The sequence below is a fragment of the Theropithecus gelada genome, chromosome 10, assembly GCF_003255815.1.
Source record: "Theropithecus gelada isolate Dixy chromosome 10, Tgel_1.0, whole genome shotgun sequence".
Taxonomy (NCBI): domain Eukaryota; kingdom Metazoa; phylum Chordata; class Mammalia; order Primates; family Cercopithecidae; genus Theropithecus; species Theropithecus gelada.
Genome location: NC_037678.1, coordinates 24,585,546 through 24,605,383, shown reverse-complemented (window position 1 = coordinate 24,605,383; position 19,838 = coordinate 24,585,546). Strand labels below are relative to the sequence as shown.

Genomic DNA, 19,838 nt, shown 5'->3' with positions numbered 1-19,838 from the left:
GTAGCTGGGACTACAGGCACCCGCCACCTCGCCCGGCTAGTTTTTTTGTAATTTTTAGTAGAGATGGGGTTTCACCGTGTTAGCCAGGATGGTCTCGATCTCCTGACCTCGTGATCCGCCCGTCTCGGCCTCCCAAAGTGCTGGGATTACAGGCTTGAGCCACTGCGCCCGGCTGACCTTAGGTGATTTCTAAGAGTGTTTTCTGTTCAGAGATACAGAAAAGGGGGATAAGAGGGCCGACGGGACTTATTGTAGACCTCCTAAATGTTCAGCACTCTGAATGTGCAGGCATCCTGCTGTGAGCTGAACATGATAAATGAGCTGAGTTAGGCCAGGTGTGGTGACTCACACCTGTAATCCCAGCACTTTGGGAGGCCAAGGCAGGCAGATCACAAAGTCAGGAGTTCAAGACCAGCCTGGCCAATATGGTGAAACCCTGTCTCTACTAAAAAACACAAAAATGAGCCATGCATCGTGGCGGGCGTCTGTAGTCCCAGCTACTCCAGAGGCTAAGGCAGGAGAATCACTGGAACCCGGGAGGCGGAGCTTGCAGTGAGCCGAGATCGCGCCACTGAACTCCAGCCTGGGCGACAGAGCAAGACTCTGTCTCAAAAAAAAAAAAAAAAGGCTGAGTTTGAGTTCAGAAGAGGCAGCTGCCAGTTGCAGAATGGATTTAGGGTATGTTCATGAATATGGCTTTCTCCAGTGGGGCATGTCAGTCACCTGGGGCCATGTACATAAGTAATTGGATGAATCTTGATGACTCCACTTTGCTAGGATAGGAGGCCTACTGTGTGCAGGTGGGAGGAAAAGTGAGAAAGAAAAGTGTGAGAGAGAGCTTTATTTAAGTCGGTGGCTGTCAGCCTTCTAGTGAAAGCTGTGAACCCAGGAAAATGCTAAATGCTCACATGCAGAATATTTTGCATACCATTTTAAAGGGGGTCTGTGGACCCACTTTTAACCCTGAACCCTGGTTAAGAAACTCCCACTTGGCTGGTTCCCATAGGCCTTCAAACCACCTCCTACAGGAAGCCTCCCTTGATTCCCATCCTGCGTTTCCACTGTGCTGGTGTCCCCCGCTTCCCTCTACTGCACAAAGAGGTTGTCATTAGCGGTTCTTGCCTGTCTCCCACTGAGAGGGCAGGGGCCGGCTTGATTGTTCCCTGCATGTCCAGTGCCTGGCACTGAGTGGGCATCAGCAAGGATTTGCTGAATGGGACTGAGGAATAGCTCCTGGCGATGCACCAGGGGTGACGTTGTGAGTGGGCTCAGAGCCTGGCTGCTTCAAATGCAAATTTATTTGCTTTCCCCCAGGTGTGGGTTGATGAATAGTTGTGAAGACATGAGGGTCGCCTGTAAATTAATCCCCTGCCTGGCAGGGGCTGGGCTGAGCTAGAGGGGAAGGACATTCAAGGAGGCAGCCTCATGAGGAGGCCTCTCCTCTCCCCTCATCTCTCCTCCCCTCCCCACGCCTCCCCTCCCCTCTGCTTTCCCTTGCCCTCCCCTCCCCCTCCCCTTCTCCCTCCCCTCCCCCCTCACCTCTCACTTCCCTTCCCCTCCTCACCTCCCTTCGCCTCATCTCTTACCTTCTCATGTTCTTTTCTTCTCTTCTCCATCTCTTGCCTGGTCCAGCTGGAGCAGAGTGAAGCCAAGTGTGAGGAGGCCTTGAAGACCCAGAAGGTGCTCACAGCGGACCTGGAGAGCATGCACAGCGAGTTGGAGAATATGACGCGGAACAAGAGCCTGGTACCTGTCCCTTCCTGCAGCTGCAGGGACCTGGGCCACCACAGGCCTCTGGGAGCCAGTGTGGGCCTAGTGTGCGCTCAGCACTATAGGAAGTACAAGGACATTTGTTGTAAACCTACCGGGTAGCACCTTGGAGGCACAGACATCCATTGTAGGCCTCTTGTGTGCTCAGCTCTGTGACAGGGACAGGGGGACTTATTGTAGACCTACTAGGTGCTCAGCGTTCTGAATGTGCAGGCATCCTACTGTAAGCTGAGCATTATAAAGATATGAGGCATTGATGAGGCTCAACTGTGTGCTCCCATCTGCCATGATAAGCAAGAAAGTCTGTTTGGACAGAATGGGTGCTCAGTGCTGTGAATGTGCATCTGATGTGAGCTTGCTATTTGCTCAGTACCCAGTGTGGGAACACAGGTGTATACTGTGTACCCACCCTGCTCGCCACTCTAAGTGGTTCTCAGATATCTGCTGTGGTCCTACTGTGTGCTCACCATCATGAGCTGGAACTTGGTCCTAATTGTGGGGCTACTGCATGTCCCCTCTAGTAAGTGGAGACAAGGGCATCTCTTGGCCCACTTAGGCTCATTACCAGGCGAAGATTTCAGCCATTTATTATAGAACTACCCGTGCTCACCCCTGAATGGGGACACATGGACATATATTGTCGATTTATTATTTTGGTGAAAATTGGATGTAGGTTTCCAAGTCCCTTGTCTGGGTGTACGGGGTTGGCTTAGATTTATACTCAATGTATAAAACCCTAAAGTTTAGGTATAGAGTTTTATAGGCAAATGCTTATCTCAAGATCTCTGTGGGCCTTTTTGTCCCTTATTTTGTTGGAACTTGCCTACAAGCATTCATACACACACATACACGCACATGTGCACATGTGTATACACAGGAATGAATGTACATATTCATATGCGATCACCAGGCACACATACAAAATAAATGCCCTCCTTATAGGTAACCTATGCCTCCAAGTTTATTCATCCATCTAATACATATTTATTGAGCACCTGTTATATGACAGGCCTGGTGCTGGCTGCTGTGGTTATATCTGTGAACAGAACAAAGTCCCTGTTCTCAGGGAGAGTGCCCGGGTTTGCATTTTCATATGTGTACTATGCCTATTTAAAATGTGCACACATAGGTTCCCAAGTGGGACTGCACAGACATAAATGCATACATACATACACCCTGAATTCATAGTCACATGCAATACCTAGTATACACATACACAAACACACACACGCAAATACCACCAAGCTGTTAAACCTACCACATGCATTGGTAACCACAGCCACTCTTAAAGATCGATGGTCACTCACCTCACACACCCATAGGCAAGCCCCTCTTTACTCTTCCTCTGGACCCTGCTGCCCATCCCTCACCCTCCCACCTTGCCTTGACCACTGACCTGCCTCTCCCAGGTGGATGAGCAGCTGTACAGGCTGCAGTTTGAGAAGACGGACCTCCTGAAGCGCATTGATGAGGACCAGGATGACCTGAATGAGCTGATGCAGAAGCACAAGGACCTCATTGCTCAGGTAGTGAATGGGACCTTGGTGGAAGAAGCTCAGGGACTTGGGGTGGGGTGAATGGGGAATGTTGAGAAGGTGATATGATTGGACTGCTCCCTCATCTTAACATCTTGGAAGGATAAGTGCACAGAGATAGATAGGAATTGTACATTTCCTGTGGTCCTAATGGAGGACAATGTCACCTTTAGATGGTGTGTGCATCTCTGGAGGACATGTCCACCAAGAAAGATTTGGATTTATCCATGCCTCTATCTGCCCATCCACCCACCCATCGACCATTAATCTACTCATCAATTCACCCATTCACTTTCCATCCATCTACTCATTCACCCACTCCCCTATCCATCTGTCCATCATCCATCCATCCATCCATCCATCCATCCATCCATCCATCCATCCAATCATCCACCCATCCAATCATTCACCCATCCACCCAACCACCCATCCGTCTGTCCATCCAGCCATTTATCCATCTATCCATTCATCCATCCATCTTTCCATTCATTTATCCATTCATCCATCCTACCACCCACGTACCCATTTATTCACCTATCCAACCACCATTTTCTTTTCTTTTCTCTCTCTCTTTCTTTTCTTTCCTTTCCTTTCTTTTCTTGCTTTTCTTTTTCCTTCCTTCCTTCCCTCCCTTCCCTCCCTTCCCTCCCTTCCCTTCATTCTCTCCTTTCCCTCCCTCCCTCCCTCCCTTCCTTCCTCCTTCCTTCCTTCCTTCCTTCCCTTTCTCTTTTTTCTTTCTTCTTTCCCCCTCTTGCTTTCTTTCTTTATTCCTATCTTTATATCTATTTATTCAATATTTACTGAATCCTTGCCATGTGTTAGGCACTGTGAAAAATGCTAAGTATATTGTGGTGATCAAAAGCACATCCCATTCCCACCTTCATGTACCTCACAGTTTAGTGGACTGGGAAGACCTTATCATATGGTCACCCAGAGCAGAGGGGAGACTTGCAAACTGAACCAAGAGTCCAGAAAGAAAATGAACACAATTCTGCAAATCGTGACCTAGGTTGGGAGTCAGGAAAGGCTTCCCAGAGCAGGTGTCATTTGGATGGAGATCTGAACAAAGAGCAGGAGTTGCTTAGATTGGAGTGGGACACTGGGGATTGGGGGTGCCTTCCAAGCAGAGGAAATAGAACATACAAAGGGCCTGTGATAGTGCATTGGAGAGACTGAAAGGAGGCCAGTGAGGACAATGTGGCACAAGACAGGCTCAGTGAAAGAAGAGAATCAGATCAGGGTCTTAGAGGCTGTTATGAGGTTGGGTTTTATTTTATGGTTGAAGGGAATCAATTGGCAAGCTTTTCAGGGGCAAGAGCAGTTGGAGAGGACCAGCCAGCATGCCGCCCCAGACTGTCAGCTCCATAAAGGCAGGACCCTCCTCTGCCTTGTCCAGTGCTGTATTCAGAGCCAAGCAGAGCGTCTGGCCTGGAGGTGCTCAGTGAATCACCGTTGAATAAATGAAAGCTGAACGTGTCCAGGGGAAGGACACCTCCAGCCTGGTAGATGGAGTTAAGATGAGGAGGAGTGGATGGACGCTCTTGGGAGATGATCAGGAGACATGAGGGCAGCATGGGTGGAACAGAAGCTTTGGGGCGAAGCTGAGGGATGTGATGTGGAATCCCCAGTGGATCTCCACATAATGACTGCATAAGGGGAAGAACAGCTCCCTCCAAGAGCAATGTCTTCCTTGCAATACCCCTTCCAGAGGAGATCCAGGGGGAAATACCTGCTGCGCTCTAAATGCATCTGACAGAGGTGGGATCTGAAGGGGTTTCTGCTGGACAAAGAATCATAATAGCAAAATAATTGGTGATATCATCCACATGGTAACAACCACAAAATAGTCTATGCCACTGTCTACACTTGCGAATCACCCATATTTTTGCCCCAAAGAGAGGTGTATCTGTTAAGTTACGAAGGCACTCTATACCTATGCCCATAATAAATAATTTAAATAATAAAGACACAAGAAATAGAAAGTAAAGAGGTGCTTCTACCCTCTAGAATTCCTCTCTTCAGAGGTAATGAAGCTCAGCAGTTGGCTCTATTTAAAAAACCTTTACTCTCCACTGCTTCATTTAGTCTCTGAACAAACCCAATACAGAAAAGCCCAGCGGAGGCTATGGGTCCATTTTGTGGATGCAGAGATTGAGGGCAGATCTGTAGATTGCTAAGACCAGGGTCCAGGTCTAGAACCTCAGTTACCTGACCCGCCGAGTAGCTCTCATCCCTTGGAATCTGGTCCTAGTGCCATGGCCAGCCCACTTCTGTCTGGATTCTCAGGCGTGTATAATAAAATGCTGGACAGTTGACCAAATCCAGAGGCTTATATAATTGGAGTGACTCAGCGAACATTGAAATGAAAGATGGTGAGGAGGATGTGAGAGGTAATTTTTGGGAGACAGCTATTATCATAGAAGCTCTGAGAGATGTAGACATCTGTGGGTGGGGAAAGTAGGGATTTTCAGGGGTGGTTTCCCAGCAAGGCTTGTGGTCTCAGGGTGATATATATACATTTTTTTTTGTCTCACCAGTCTGCTGCTGACATTGGGCAGATCCAAGAACTGCAGCTGCAGCTGGAGGAAGCCAAGAAGGAGAAGCACAAGCTTCAAGAACAAGTATGTGCTCAGAGCCATCCTATAGTTGTATTAGTCAGGGTTTTCTTAGAGGGACAGAACGAATAGGATGTATGTGTGTATGTGTGTGTGTGTGTGTGTATATATGAGTTTATTGTTTGTTTGTTTACTTTTGAGACAGAGTCTCACTCTGTCGCCCAGGCTAGAGTGAAGTGGCGTGATCCCGGCTCACTGCAACCTCTGCCTGCCAGGTTCAAGCAATTCTCCCGCCTCAGCCTCCCGAGTTGCTGGGATTACAGGTGCCCGCCACCACGCCTGGCTAATTTTTGTATTTTTAGTAGAGATGGGGTTCTGCCATGTTGGTCAGGCTGGTTTCTAACTCCTGACCTCAGGTGATCTGCCCTCCTCAGTCTCCCAAAGTGCTGGGATTATAGGTGTGAGCCACTGGGCCTGGCTGGGGAGTATATTAAGTATTAATTTACACGATCACAAGGTTCCACAATAGGCCGTCTGCAAGCTGAGGAGCAAGGAGAGCCCGTCCGAGTCCCATAACTGAAGAATTTGGAGTCCGATGTTTGAAGGCAGGAAGCATCCAGCACGGGAGAAAGATGTAGGCTAGGAGGCTAAGGCCCATCTCCTGTTTCACATTTTTCTGCCTGCTTTATATTCACTAGAAGCTGATTAGATGGTGCCCACCAGATTAAGGGTGGATCTGCCTTCTCCACCCCACTGACTCAGATGTTAATCTCTTTCGGCAACAGCCTCACAGACACACCCAGGATCAATACTTTGTATCCTTCAACGGAATGAAGTTGACACTCAGTATTAACCATCACAGGGAGGAAGAGAGGGATTTTCCCTGGACACTGACTTACACTTTGGCTCCTGGAAACTGTTTCCTTCATTCTTTTACTCATCAATTCATTCAGATACTCACTCAATTCCAGTTGTGTGCCAGGCACATTGAGACCGCTCCCTAGAGAGACAGACACACGCACGCAGTCTCACACTTATTTACTCTTGCCTGTTCTTGTGCTGGATCCAGGCATGCTCCATGCACTGAGACTCAGCCATGCAGTGCAGAATTTTCTCCCTCTGAGAAGTGGCTCCAAGAACAAAGAGATGGTCTGTGCAAGACAGGATCTTGATCCTCTGTGAATTCTTCCTTTGAAGTCATGGTCCCTCCAAACATCTCTGGGTTTCTGTCATTACCTAGAGGGTTGCTATTATCCATGAAAGTTTCAAAGCTCTTCTAGAAGCCTTGCATGTGACTGCTGGAGTGACCAGGTCTCAAGCAATTTCCTATAGGGGCTGAGTACCAACACGCACAACAAATGGAATAACAGCAGTGGCCATTTGCTGGCTGCTTAGTATGTGCCAGTCACTAATCTCCTCTAATCCTCCCAAGAAAAATGAAGAAACTGAGGCTCAAGGAAAGGAACTGACTTTCCCAGACTCACACACCAGGAAGAAACCTGGCTCCCAAACCCACCCTTGCTCTATCTTTTTGATGCTGTAGCTTCTTACTCACAGACTAGCTTTGCTCCTTGATCAGAGCAGGGAAGGAGAGAAGGGAAGCACTGATTAAAAGTCTTGTTTTCAATTCTGAAGACATGAGAAGCATCACCTCCCAGCACCTGAGGCCCAGTATCAGGGTCTGGTGTGAGGGTCCAATGAGGGTCCCAAGATTGAGGCCCAGCAATTCTTGCTTGTACAGACATTTAACATGCAGCACACCTGAGCAGAGAAGGAGGTGGTATAAAGAGCTCCCCCCACCCTCCCAGGCTGGGTCCTGCACGTGTCTCTGTCCTGGTATCAGGGACAACAGGTGTCCAAAAGACTTCTCTCTTGTACCTACAGCTGCAGGTGGCTCAGATGCGCATCGAGTACCTGGAGCAGTCCACTGTGGATCGAGCCATTGTCAGCAGGCAGGAGGCGGTCATCTGTGACCTGGAGAACAAGACGGAGTTCCAGAAGGTGCAGATTAAGAGATTTGAGGTACATAGTGATACATAAATAGTACTTGGGCCAAGAGCAGGGAGAGCTTTTGTGTAAACTTCATCCACCCTTCTACTCATCTCTCTACTCACATGCCTTTATCTAGATATACATTACTCATCCACTCCTCACCTAAACTCCCTCCCTCCTTCCATCATACCATCATCCCTCAAGCCACCTACCCATTTACCTATCCATCCTCACGTATGTCTCTCCTTCTCCTTCCACAATCATGGCTCCATTCATCCATCCTCCCTTGCATTTGTTCTTCCTTTCCCCTTCACTTTTTCTTCTCTTCCTCTATTATTTTTTCTTTAGCCCTCAACCCCTCTGTCTGCCCATTCTTTTATGCATTGATCCAGTTCTTCCTACCTCCATCCACCTACTCAACCACTTACATGCCCAATACTCATTTTGAACAGAAATTTATTTTGCACCCAGTGTGTGCTAGGCCCCGTTTTAGGGTGCACAGAAGACAGATGTATGACACAGATCTGCTTTCAGAAGCATATATCTTTGTAAGCAATGTGGGTAAGATATGTATATAAATATCTGTAATATGGAGAGAGTGCTGTGATGTTTAGAGGAGAGAGATCTTTTCAAGACTCAGGAATCAGGAAGGCTTCTGGGAGGAGGTGGCATTAATGCTGAACCTTGAAGGACAGGTAAGGCTTGGATGGGCTGGGGTGGGGTTCAGTGATTACATTCACATTACCCTTGAGCTGGGAACACAGGTGTTTACTTCTTCAGCTCTGTAGGCCAATGACGTGGGACATTTACAGAAGACATCACCATTGTCAAAATACTTTCACATCAGTCACTCCACTTGATGTTTGATACAGTCCTGTGAGGCAGGTAGGATAAGCCTTATCTGATGAGAAGATGACCCCAGAGAGGTCAAGTGACTTGCTCAAGATAAAGCCAGGCAGTGCGTGGGATAAGGTAGATTGACACCTGACCTTCACTTCCTCCTGGTTACAGGTTCCAATTTCTCCGCAGCCAGCTGGCTTCACCACAGTAAGACAGTGTGTCTAGACGGTTGTGAGGCTGCATTCCTCATTCTGAAACATTTCCCCCTGATCTCCCTAGGGACATTTGGTCTCCAATAAGGCTGCTATGGATGAAGAACACAGAGAAATTCTTCTTTGCTTTGACCCTCACTGGTTCCCAGAAATTCCTCAAGGTCTGACTGTCTCTGCAAATCACCATGAAACTTTGATCTACTATATTTTAAATGATTAAATATGTAAAGTTGGGCTATATCATATGCCATTTTAAAACTTGGTTCTAGCATAGTGAAATGATAGCAGAGGAGAAAAGAAAATGAGCGTCGGAAAACTTCAAATGGAAAGATTCTATCTCCAAATTCAATTTTCCCCTCTGCCGCCATGATTTGAATTTAGTAGAATCCTGGGTCTTTGAGGTGTAGAGATAGGGTACCTCAAAGACACAGTTTGAGAACTCCTTCCAGTCTTCCTGCTGTTCTTGGAATTGTTGCTGAACTTCATTTGAGAGGTGAACTGAATAGGAAAGCGTTTCTTTCAGGTTATTATTTGGTGTCTGATCTGCACGCTGTTATCCCCACTGCCTGTGGCTGCAGAAAAAGGGCTCAGAGTCCTTAGCAGGGGCTTGAAATATTCATGTGGGCCCCGTCTTATGTCAACACTAGAGTATTTGCCCATCAGGATCGATTGGTTCTGGGCTTGTTGGCCAACTAATGAATTCTGCAGAACAGTCCTTGGGTTTGTTTTGTGTGGCACTCGTGATGGCCAAAGCACTTTTCTCTCTATTGTTTCATTGTGTCCTCAAGGATTCCCCATCCCCCCTGCCACCAGGAAAGGAAAAATGTCATAAAATAGTAGGGCTGAGCGTCATGAGAGATTACCTAAACACCCTCATTTTATAAATCAGGAAACAAAAAACACATGTGGGGGAAAGATTTTTGACCTCAGCAGAGTTCTTTCTTCATTGCATCAGTCCCTCGAGATAAATAGGAGCTGCTGGGGGAAAAAAAAAAAAAAAAAAATTAATAATCCCCAACCCTTATCTGGCACATCCTATGTGCCAGGCACCCAAGCGTTCTGCATACCAAGAAATTAGATTCCGACAGCGTCCCTGGGACACAGGTACTATCATCATCCCTGTCTCTCAGAGGGGCTCAATAACCTGCCCAAGGTCACACAGCCAGCAAGAGGCAGAGGTGGGATTTGAACCCAGAGGGTCTTGGGGGCAAGGGTTCTCATAAATACGCTACACTGCCTCTCAGAATAGCAGTTATTTCATTTATTTATTTATTCGAGACAGGGTCTCTCTCTGTCACCCAGGCTGGAATGCAGTGGCATGATCTTGGCTCGCTGCAACTTCCACCTCCCCAGTTCAAGCAATTCTCATGCCTCAGCCTCCCAAGTGGCAGGGATTACAGGCATGCGCCACCACGCCCGGCTAATTTTTGTATTTTTTGTAGAGAAAGGGTTTCGCCATGTTGGCCAGGCTGGTCTCTAATTCCTGACCTCAGGTAATCCACCCGCCTTGTCCTCCCAAAGTGCTGGGATTACAGGCGTGAGCACTGAGCCCGACTGTCATTTTTTGCATGTTGTTAATTCTTCATTTTTGTAGCAGACATCAGCATTCTTATCCTGATTATAAAAACACAGGAAACTCGGCAAAGGATTTCTCTTCCTTAGGCTCCCTTGTTTCATACCCCTGGCCTCCAACTTCAAGGTGGGCATGTGTCTCTGCCCCTCCCAGGTCCTGGTGATCCGGCTTCGGGACAGCCTGATCAAGATGGGGGAGGAGCTTTCACAGGCGGCCACGTCGGAGTCCCAGCAGCGGGAGAGCAGCCAGTACTACCAGCGGCGGCTGGAGGAGCTGAAGGCCGACATGGAAGAGCTGGTGCAGCGGGAGGCGGAGGCCAGCCGGCGGTGCATGGAGCTGGTGAGTCCTGTCCCCATTGCGGGCTCTTAGCAACTGAGGGTTTGCAATGGGGTAGAGGCCCCCTTTCTTAAGACTTCTGAACGGGAGACTCATGGGTTTGGGTCCTGGGCCTCTGGGATGTGCCGGAAGCCAGGAGAAACCAGAAGGGGAGTGGGCTGAGACAACACTGTCATTGGCTGCAAACCCTGGGGGTGGGCCCAAAGTGGACCAATGGCATTCACTGCTGCCGGATGGCCCCCAAGTTCATTTACATATCAGATCCCAGACTTTCTTTTCCTGCTCCATTCATTCCACTCCAATGGCAGGAAGGCCTCGTACAAAAGAGGAAAGAACCGGTGTTTATTAATGGCCTATCTTTCACTGGGTCTCAACATCCATAATATCCTATAATCCTCATGTCAGCCCTGTGAAGTCAGAATTATTGCGCCCATTTCACAGATGAGGACAAACCGAGCCTTCCAAAAGGGGAGATGACTAGTCTAAGGCCACATCTGGTAAACATAGAGCTGTTTCTGGGCTGTTAGTAGCAACAACAAAAATAAAAGATACAAATGATGATTCAAGCCACCATGTGTGAAGTATTTCCTCCCTACCAGGTTCTGAAGGAAGCATTTCTCATCTAAATCCTCATTTCAGAACTGTGAGGTAGGTGCTGTCTTGATGTCCATTAAAAAGGTGGGGAAACTGATGCAGGGAGATATCAACTTGCCAAACTGAGGTTCCAAATGGTACGTTTGCTTGCCCAGGGTCACACAGGAGTAAGAATTTGAACCCAGGGCTGCCTAACAATGTAGTCTCTACTTTTAGTCACTAACTCATACTTTGCCTCCAGGATGGACCAAGGAACATTTATTTTTATTTTATTTTATTTTTCTGGAGACAGTCTTGCACTGTTGCCCAGGCTGGGGTGCAGTGGCGTGATCTCAGCTCACTGCAATCTCCACCTCCCAGGTTCAAGCGATTTTCATGGCTCAGCTTCCTGAGTAGCTGGGACTACAGGCGTGAGCCACCATGTCCAGCTAATTTTTTGTATTGTAGTAGACAGGGTTTCACTATGTTGTCCAGGCTGGTCTCAAACTCTTGAGCTCAGGCAATCTGCCCACTTCGGCCTCCCAAAGTGCTAGGATTACAAGTATGAACCACTGCACCCGGCCCCAAGGAACATTTTAAAATTTGTTTCCTGCCTAATGGGAAGGTTTCTCCATCATTCAGTGTGTTCTAAGAAGAACTGCACAGGTCACAGAGCATCTAAGAGTGTCTGTTCCACCTTTTCTCCATGGGGCCAGATATCACTAAGGTTCCAGATTTCTGATTCTGTGACCTTGGGGGGTATCTGGCACCCCCATTGCCTACCATCATCCAGCCTTCTAGAGACAGCCCACAATATGCCAAGGCTTGGCCCAGAGGTCTCTCAATTACACTGGTTTTCTCCTTCCTGCATTGTCCACTCTGGTGTTGTGAGAGGTCTCACCAACTTGTTCTTCCTGCAGCACATATATTAATATGTCTTGGGCCACTGTGTCTCACAGCCGGTGTCATCCCCGTCAGGCTTTTCTGTGAGGGGGCGGTAAGGCACCGCACAGAGACACAGGTTCCCAAAGTCCAGGCCTCCTGACTGGCAGTTCCTCCACGCCTGTGGCCCTGGGAAAGAGAAAAGCTCTTTCCTCCAATTGACAGGATAACTTCCTCATTAACTAGCCCCGTTTCTCATGCAGCTGAGTGCCCCTCCTGGCAAGCTCTGGCTGGGAGGAGAGAACATCCCCAGCCTTTCTCCTCTGATGTCTTCTTTAACTAGCCAGGCACTCAGGCATTCTGGCCAGATCAAATAGTGATTTTCTTCCTCTCTGTCCCTTGATCTCTTTTTCTCTCTCGTCTTCTCTCCTTCCCTCTTTTCTCTCTTTCCTCTCCCTGTCCCCATTCCTGGGGCCATATTCAGATCTTAAAAGGCCCTGAAATACTGAAAAGATTATAGCGTAGTTCCCACACAGGAATCAAAATGGACACAACACAAAACCTTAAAGAGCTTGCGTGCATGCTGAAATTAGACCCGCGTCTGTCTCCAATTTCTGATGGCAAGATTCTGGATAAGTTTATCAAAGCTGAACTTTTCTCTTTAGTTTGGTGGGTGTGGTTGAAAGGAGTGTTCATTTCCTAGGATTGCCATAGCAAATTATCACAAGCTGCATAGCTTAAAACAACAGAAATTCATTTTCTCATTGTTCTGGAGGCCTGAAATCTGAAATCAAGGTGTGAGCAGGGCTGCACTCCCTCTGAAGACTCTGGAAGAGCATCCTTCCTTGCCTCTTCCAGTTTCTGATGGCTCCAGGTGCTCCTTGGTTTGTGGCTGCCTCAGTGATGGCTTTCTTCACATGGCTGTCTTTTCTGTGTATGTATGTCCCAAATATCCCTCTGCCTTTTTCTTATAAGGACAACTGTAATTGGATTCAGGGCTCACTCTAAATCCACATTGATCTCACCTTAAGATCCTTAAGATCCTTACCTTAATCATATCTACAAACTCTTTTGCTTTTTTTTTTTTTTTTTTTTTTTGAGACAGAGTCTTGCTCTGTCTCTCAGACTGGAGTGCAGTGGCACAATCTCAGCTCACTGTAACCTCTGCCTCCCGGGTTCAAGCGATTCTCCTGCCTCAGCATCCCAAGTAGCTGAGACTACAGGCACGCACCACCACGCCCAGCTAATTTTGGTATTTTTAGTAGAGGCGGGGTTTCACCATGTTGGCCGAGCTAGTCTGGAACTCCTGACCTCAGGTGATCCACCCTCCTTGGTCTCCCAAAGTGTTGGAATTACAGGCATGAGCCACCGCACCTGGCCTGCAAACCCTTTTTCTAAATGAGATCACGTTCACAAGTCCCAAGTGGAATTGTCTTTTGGAAGGCCACCCTCCAACCCCCTACACAAGAGGAAGGCACATTTCTGCTTGGTTGGTATTCTGAAGTTATCCAGTACATCCCGTCCTTTCCTTAGTGATCCTGTGGAAGAACAAAGCTCCACGGATAAGGTCAGGCCAGCAGCCTCTTCCAAATACTGCATGTCCCAAAACTCACCAACCTATTTGCTCTCAAATATTTCCTTTGCCTTTGAGCTCTGGGAAATTTCCACTGGGAGAAGAGAGGAAGTTATACTTTCTTGCATCGCTCATTTATTCATTCAACAAATACCTATTCAACACCAGCTATGAGGATGGCACAGGGGTAGGCACTGATGAGGAAGGGCAAGGAATCATAAGGTCCTTGCTGTGCAGAAGTTCTCAGTGTGCCCAAACCAGGGCTCAGTGGGAGAGTTAAATCCTCGCTGTCGTTGAAACTTGAGTCTTGCTGCTGAGGCCCCTCCTATAGGTGTGGCATCCTGGTACTGTCCCTGGCTTCTCAAGACAGATCATCCCATCTGTTCGTGTCCACGCCACCAACTTGCCTTCCCTCATCCCGTTTCTATAAGATAAGGGGCAGCTTCTTTGTGCCGTACATTCTCTAAACTATACTAAAATCCTGCAAGGCAGCCAGAACTTTGCTTCTTTCCTTCGTGCAATGTGTATTCATAGTTTTCACTGTGGGCCAAGCCCTGTGCTGGATGCCGGATACCCAGTGAGGAACAGCACACACCTTTGCCCCCTAGGAGCTCATACATGGAAATACATAACTGCATGAGAAAATACAACTAAGGCCATGGCTAGTGTACTTCGTACAAATATGGAGTTTCCTCCATCATGAGAGCTCAGAGCTTTCACAGGCAAAACAAGGGGGCATGCACTGTGATTTGAGGGACTTTAGAAGGCCAGTTGGCACCAAATCTCTCTCCCATATCCACTGTCACTACCACAAGTCCATTTCTTTGGGCAAAGTATTGCCTTCTCCTTCTTTCTTTTCTTTTCTTTTTTTAAATTGAGACAGGGTCTTAGTCACCCAGGATGGAGTGCAGTGGCACAGTCATAGCTCATTGCAGCCTCCTCCTCCTGGGCATAAGCGATCCTCCTGCCTCAGCCTCCAGAGTAGCTGAGACTACAAGTGCATACCATTGTGCCTGGCTAATTTTCCAATTTTTTAAAATAGAAATGGGGTCTCACTACTTTGACCAGGCCGGTCTTGAACTGCTGATCTCAAGCCATCCTCCAGCCCCCGCCTCCCAAAGTGCTGGGATTATAAGCATGAGTCACCGCTCCTGGTCTGTCTTCGTTTTTAGAATTCAAATCCTCCCTGGGAGGGATAGAATAAATTTCCTAACTCCACAGTCCAAGCATTGATTTATTCATTCCATCAACAAATGTTTATTGAGTCATTCTATGTTCAAGCCCTTCGCAGAAGTTGTCTACTTTAGCACTTAATGTCAACCTCAGCAAGTGGAGAACATGGAGGGGCCGGGGTGTGAGGTTGTCCAGGGCCGCAGGGTCAGGAAGGGCAGAGCTGGGACTGGTGTCCCATGTGTCCAATGCTAAAGCTATCACCAGGTCACCTGCTTCCCTTTCAACCCAACCTTGCTGAAAAATGGCTCTGCTGTGGAGACCAAAAAAGGATCCGGTGCTCTGGGCCCTGGTGAGCAGCGGGAAGGATGTTGATGGATCTCCTGTCCACATTCCTTTCCGCCTGTCCCCAGCCTGTACTACTTGTCACTGTTGGTGTTGGTTTAAAGGACTGTGAGTTGTTGCATGTGAATGATTTATACCCCCAGCTGACTCTCCGACACATCCAGATCAGGATCAATTACCCCTCCGGTGGAACTTTGCTTCCCAGAAAAAAGAAAAATGAGGTTTTGCCATTAATTTTAGTAAATGTACTATTCCTGGAGACTCCAGGAGCCATTATGGAGAAAATAATATTCTGGCTCTAAATCATTCCAGTCCCTTTGTCATTAGAGCGATGAAGCAACTCGTCTGCGGATGTATATCCTGTTGTTTTTCAGTAGTTACAGGGCCCAGGGGAAACCACCCTGGCCCCAGGACTGGGTAATCAAGGGGTGCCTGAGGAAGCTAGAAGTCCTGATGCTGACGGGAAGGCCTGACTTCGGCCTTCCAGGTGCACCTATTTCGGAGGCTGCACCTGTTGGGTTTTACCCTTCATCACCTTGGCCTGATTCTCTGGTTTTGACTTTCCCCTGATCCAGGTGTCCTTTTCACAAGTTCCCCAGGTCTTGAAAAACTTGCATGGTGCTTCTGCTTACTTTTCCTGCATCCATCCGGTGACCTGAGCTAGAAGTTGCAGCAGCCTGTCTCCCTCTCGCTCACACAGCTTAATGGTCAGACCTATTGATTTTACCCTATTGAGGTGTTTTTCAAATTCACCCCTCCTGACCCATTGTTGCTTATTCTGTCTTTATTTAAGTATCATCCCCTCCGGTCTGGCTTCTATGGTGACTTCTCACTTGTCTCCCCACTTTCCCTTCAGTCTTGCTCCTGCCTGTAGGAGATCTTTCAAGAGGGAGCGTAGCTTACTGTGTTATTTCTCTGCTAAGAAATGTTTTATGGGGCCGGATGTGTTGGCTCATGCCTTTTGATCCTAGCACTTTGGGAGGATGAGTGGGAGGATCATTTCAGACCTGGAGTTCAAGACCAGCCTGGGCAACATAGCAAGACCCCATCTCTATGAAAGAGAGAGACAGAAAGAAAGAAAGGAAGGAAAAGGAAAGAAGAGAAAGGAAGGAATTAAGGAAGGAAGGAAGTAACAAAGAAGAATTTGCTAGGTCTGCTGGCATGTACCTGTAGTCCCAGCTACTCAGGAGGCTGCAGTGGAGGATTGCTTGAGCCCACGAGTTCAAGGTTACGTGAACTGTGGTTGCACTCCTGCACTCCAGCCTGGGTGACAGAGCTAGTCTCTATCTAAAAAAAAAAAAAAAAAAAAAAAAAAAAAAGAAAGAAAAAAAAAAAGACCTTCCATGGGTCACAGATCCCCACTGCCTTCAGAACAAAGTTCAAACTGCTTCCTATGACCTACAAGAAATCTAACCTTTCTAGGTTTTTCCACCTTTGGTTGTCTGCCTCTCATCCTCTTACCTGTTCTACTTAAGCATAAAGGCAGATGTTGAGGACTGCTATAGTTTCAATGTTTGTCTCTCAAGCATCATGTTGAAATTTGATCATCAGTGTTGGAGGTGGGGCCTCATATGAGGTGTTTGGGTCATGGGGGCAGATCTCTCATGAATGGCTTGGTGCCTCCTCATGGTAACAAGTGAGTTCTCACTGTGTTAATTCCCACCGGAGTTCCCCTGAGAAATGGCCGTTGGAAACAGCCTGCCACTTCCTCCTCTCTGTCTCGCTTCTGCTCTTGCCATGTGATCTCTGCACACATCAGCTCCCCTTCCCTTTCTGTCATGAGTGGAAGCAGCTGAGGCCCTCACTAGAAGCAGATGCTGGTGTCACACTTCTTGCGCAGCCTGCAGAACTGTGAGCCAAATAAACCTCTTTTCTTTATAAATTACTCAGCCTCAGGTATTCCTTTATAGCAACACAATTGAACTAAGACAAGACCCCAATGCCGTGTTACTCCTTGATTCACCACCTTTTCCTCATGCATCCTGCTGCCTGCCTGTGCAACCTTAAAAACTCAAATATCAGATTAAGCACCTCCTTTGTGTTCCCATACCCTCTGTGCCCACCCCATCAATGCATGTGTCACTCAGTTACTGTAAATGCCAGTGTTCTTGTCTTCCTAGAAAGAGAGAGACCCTGAGAGAAGATTTTATTTGACTCAGGCTGCAACCTCCCTATCAGAGTCAGGTATAGGGTAGATGCTCAGTAATTGCTTGCTGAATAATTTTCTCAGCATTTTGAAGTTTTACATCTTAACAAATGACTCAGAAAAGTACATCTTAGAAATGGAAAATTTTAGATCAACCAACTTTTGTTTGTATCTTACTAGGTACCTAGCCCTGTGCCTGATGTTGTGGGAGATGCAAACATGGATGGACTAGGGACTGTGCCCTTGAATTGCTCAAGATCTAGAGAAGGAGATGCACGTATCCCTCAATAACTCTGACACAAGATGGGATGTGTGGGCAAAGGAAGAAATGGTTTCATACAACAGGAGCCCTGGGGGAGATTGTATGGAGGATGCATCATTCATCTGAAACTTGTTTGGAGTTTCTTGAATGATAAAGCAAATACTGGCTGGCAGCTTTGGGGGAGCAGCAATCTAGTCCTGTTTATCGTTACTTCTCTCACTTGCATTCAGCAAATGTCTAGTGAATGCCTGCTGTGTGTCAGGCAATGTCCAGGCTGCCAGAGTCAGAGAGAAATGAGATACAGGGATATACACACAGACTCTTCACCCCTTTTTTCTCCTCTTCCTTCTTTCTCCTTGCAGCTCCCCTACTGCATGCCAGTTGCAAAATCTCTTCCTCCTCCCTCTTCAATCTGTTTTCTTTTGCTTTCCTTGTTCTTCCTTATTCTTCCTTAGCACCCACTTGTCTAGGTTTAGGCTTGCTGTTTCTCTCTCTCTCTCTCATCTCTCTCTCATCTCTCTCTCTCTCTCTCTCTCTCACACACACACACACACACACACACACAATTGTTTTGACCCATGTTGGGGGGAGGGTGTGTGTTAAATTTCTAGGCTACCATAGCAAATTATCAAAACCTGGATATCTTAAGACAACAGGAATTTATTGTCTCATAGTTCTGGAGGCTAGATGTCTGAAATGAAGATGTTGGCAGGGACATACTCCTCTGAAGGCTCTAGGGGAGAATCCTTCCTTCCCTTGGTGGCTCCAGGCATGCCTTGGCCTTTGGGCTGCATCACACTTATCTCTGCCCCTGTCTTTATATGGCCTTCCCCTCTTCTCTTTCTGTCTCTGTGTGTATCTCTCCTCTTCTTGTAAGGACACTAGTCATTGAATTCAGGGCCCACCCTAATCTAGTATGACCTCAGCTTAACTCATTACTTCTGCAAAGACCCTATATCCCAATAAGGTCACATTCTGAGTTTTTAGGTGGATATGGATTTTGAGGGGCACACTGTTTAACCCACTATAGAGTGGTTGGAAAGAGCATTGGGCTTGGAGTATGATACCTCAGACAGCCAAGTTAACATTGAAGCAACTCAGTTTCCTCATCTGTGAAATAAGCATAATATGGCCTATTTTATTGTGTAGGTATGGGGATTAAATGAGATAATGTATATAAAAGTGTCAAATGACAGCCCATAATAAGCACCTAATAGATGGTACTTTATTTTCTTTCTTCCTTTGAGTTTCTGATTTTCTCCTTCCACTCAAGCTTTATCATATTCTCCCAGCCCAACTTCCACAGCCATGCAATGCCCGTGATGGTGGATGGCAGTGATGTTAATAAGATCTAATATTTGTTTATCATATACTGTGTGGTGGGTACTGGGCTAAGTACTTTACATGAATCCTCTGTTTTGAGAACTTGTTTGGAGGTTTGGAGGCATACCCTTGACCGAAGACTGGTCCTCCTCTGTCAGAGATGGTCATCCTCTTTAAGTGTGTGGCTTTGGGAAGGATGTACATAGAGTGGTGAGCGGGGAAGGGGACACCTGCCCAGCCAGCTAGATCAGCCAGATCAACCTTGGTGATCAATAGGGTGACAGATGTTACAGCTAGATAGCCCTGACATCCGAATCCTCTATTTTGAGCCTCACCATTGGAGGTAATTGTCCTTATTTTATTATGAAACAAACTAAAATCCAGACAGATGAAGCAGGTTCTCCAAAGTCACATTCCTAGTAAATGGCAGAGTCAGAATTTGAATGTAGGTCTGACTGACTCGGTGAATTTTAGATACATAGTGTTTACGTGCTCAAGTATAATTTTTAAAAATTAATAATATATGTTAATACTGCTTTTGATTCTGTAATCTAGACTTTCTCAACCTTGGCATTATTGACATCTAGGATCAGATAATTGTATGTTGTGAAGACTGTCCTGTGTGTGGTAAGATATTCAGCAGCATCCCTGCCCTCTACCTACTAGAGGCAAATAACATTTCTGCCCCATTTATCATAATAAAAAATGTCTCCAGACATTGCCAAATGTCCTCTAAGGGGCAAAATCACCA

General features: G+C 47.0%; 1 protein-coding gene across 1 annotated transcript in view; it reads left to right on the top strand.

Annotated features, from left to right (window-relative positions):
* The window catches only part of MYO18B (myosin XVIIIB), a 287,077-nt gene that overhangs the window by 198,444 nt on the left and 68,795 nt on the right, over positions 1 to 19,838 (top strand). The window contains exons 34-38 of the mRNA XM_025399134.1: positions 1,633 to 1,746; positions 3,180 to 3,296; positions 5,843 to 5,926; positions 7,745 to 7,882; positions 10,631 to 10,816. Of these exons, the coding sequence (XP_025254919.1) occupies positions 1,633 to 1,746; positions 3,180 to 3,296; positions 5,843 to 5,926; positions 7,745 to 7,882; positions 10,631 to 10,816 (639 nt within the window). The remainder of the gene's footprint in view (positions 1 to 1,632; positions 1,747 to 3,179; positions 3,297 to 5,842; positions 5,927 to 7,744; positions 7,883 to 10,630; positions 10,817 to 19,838) is intronic.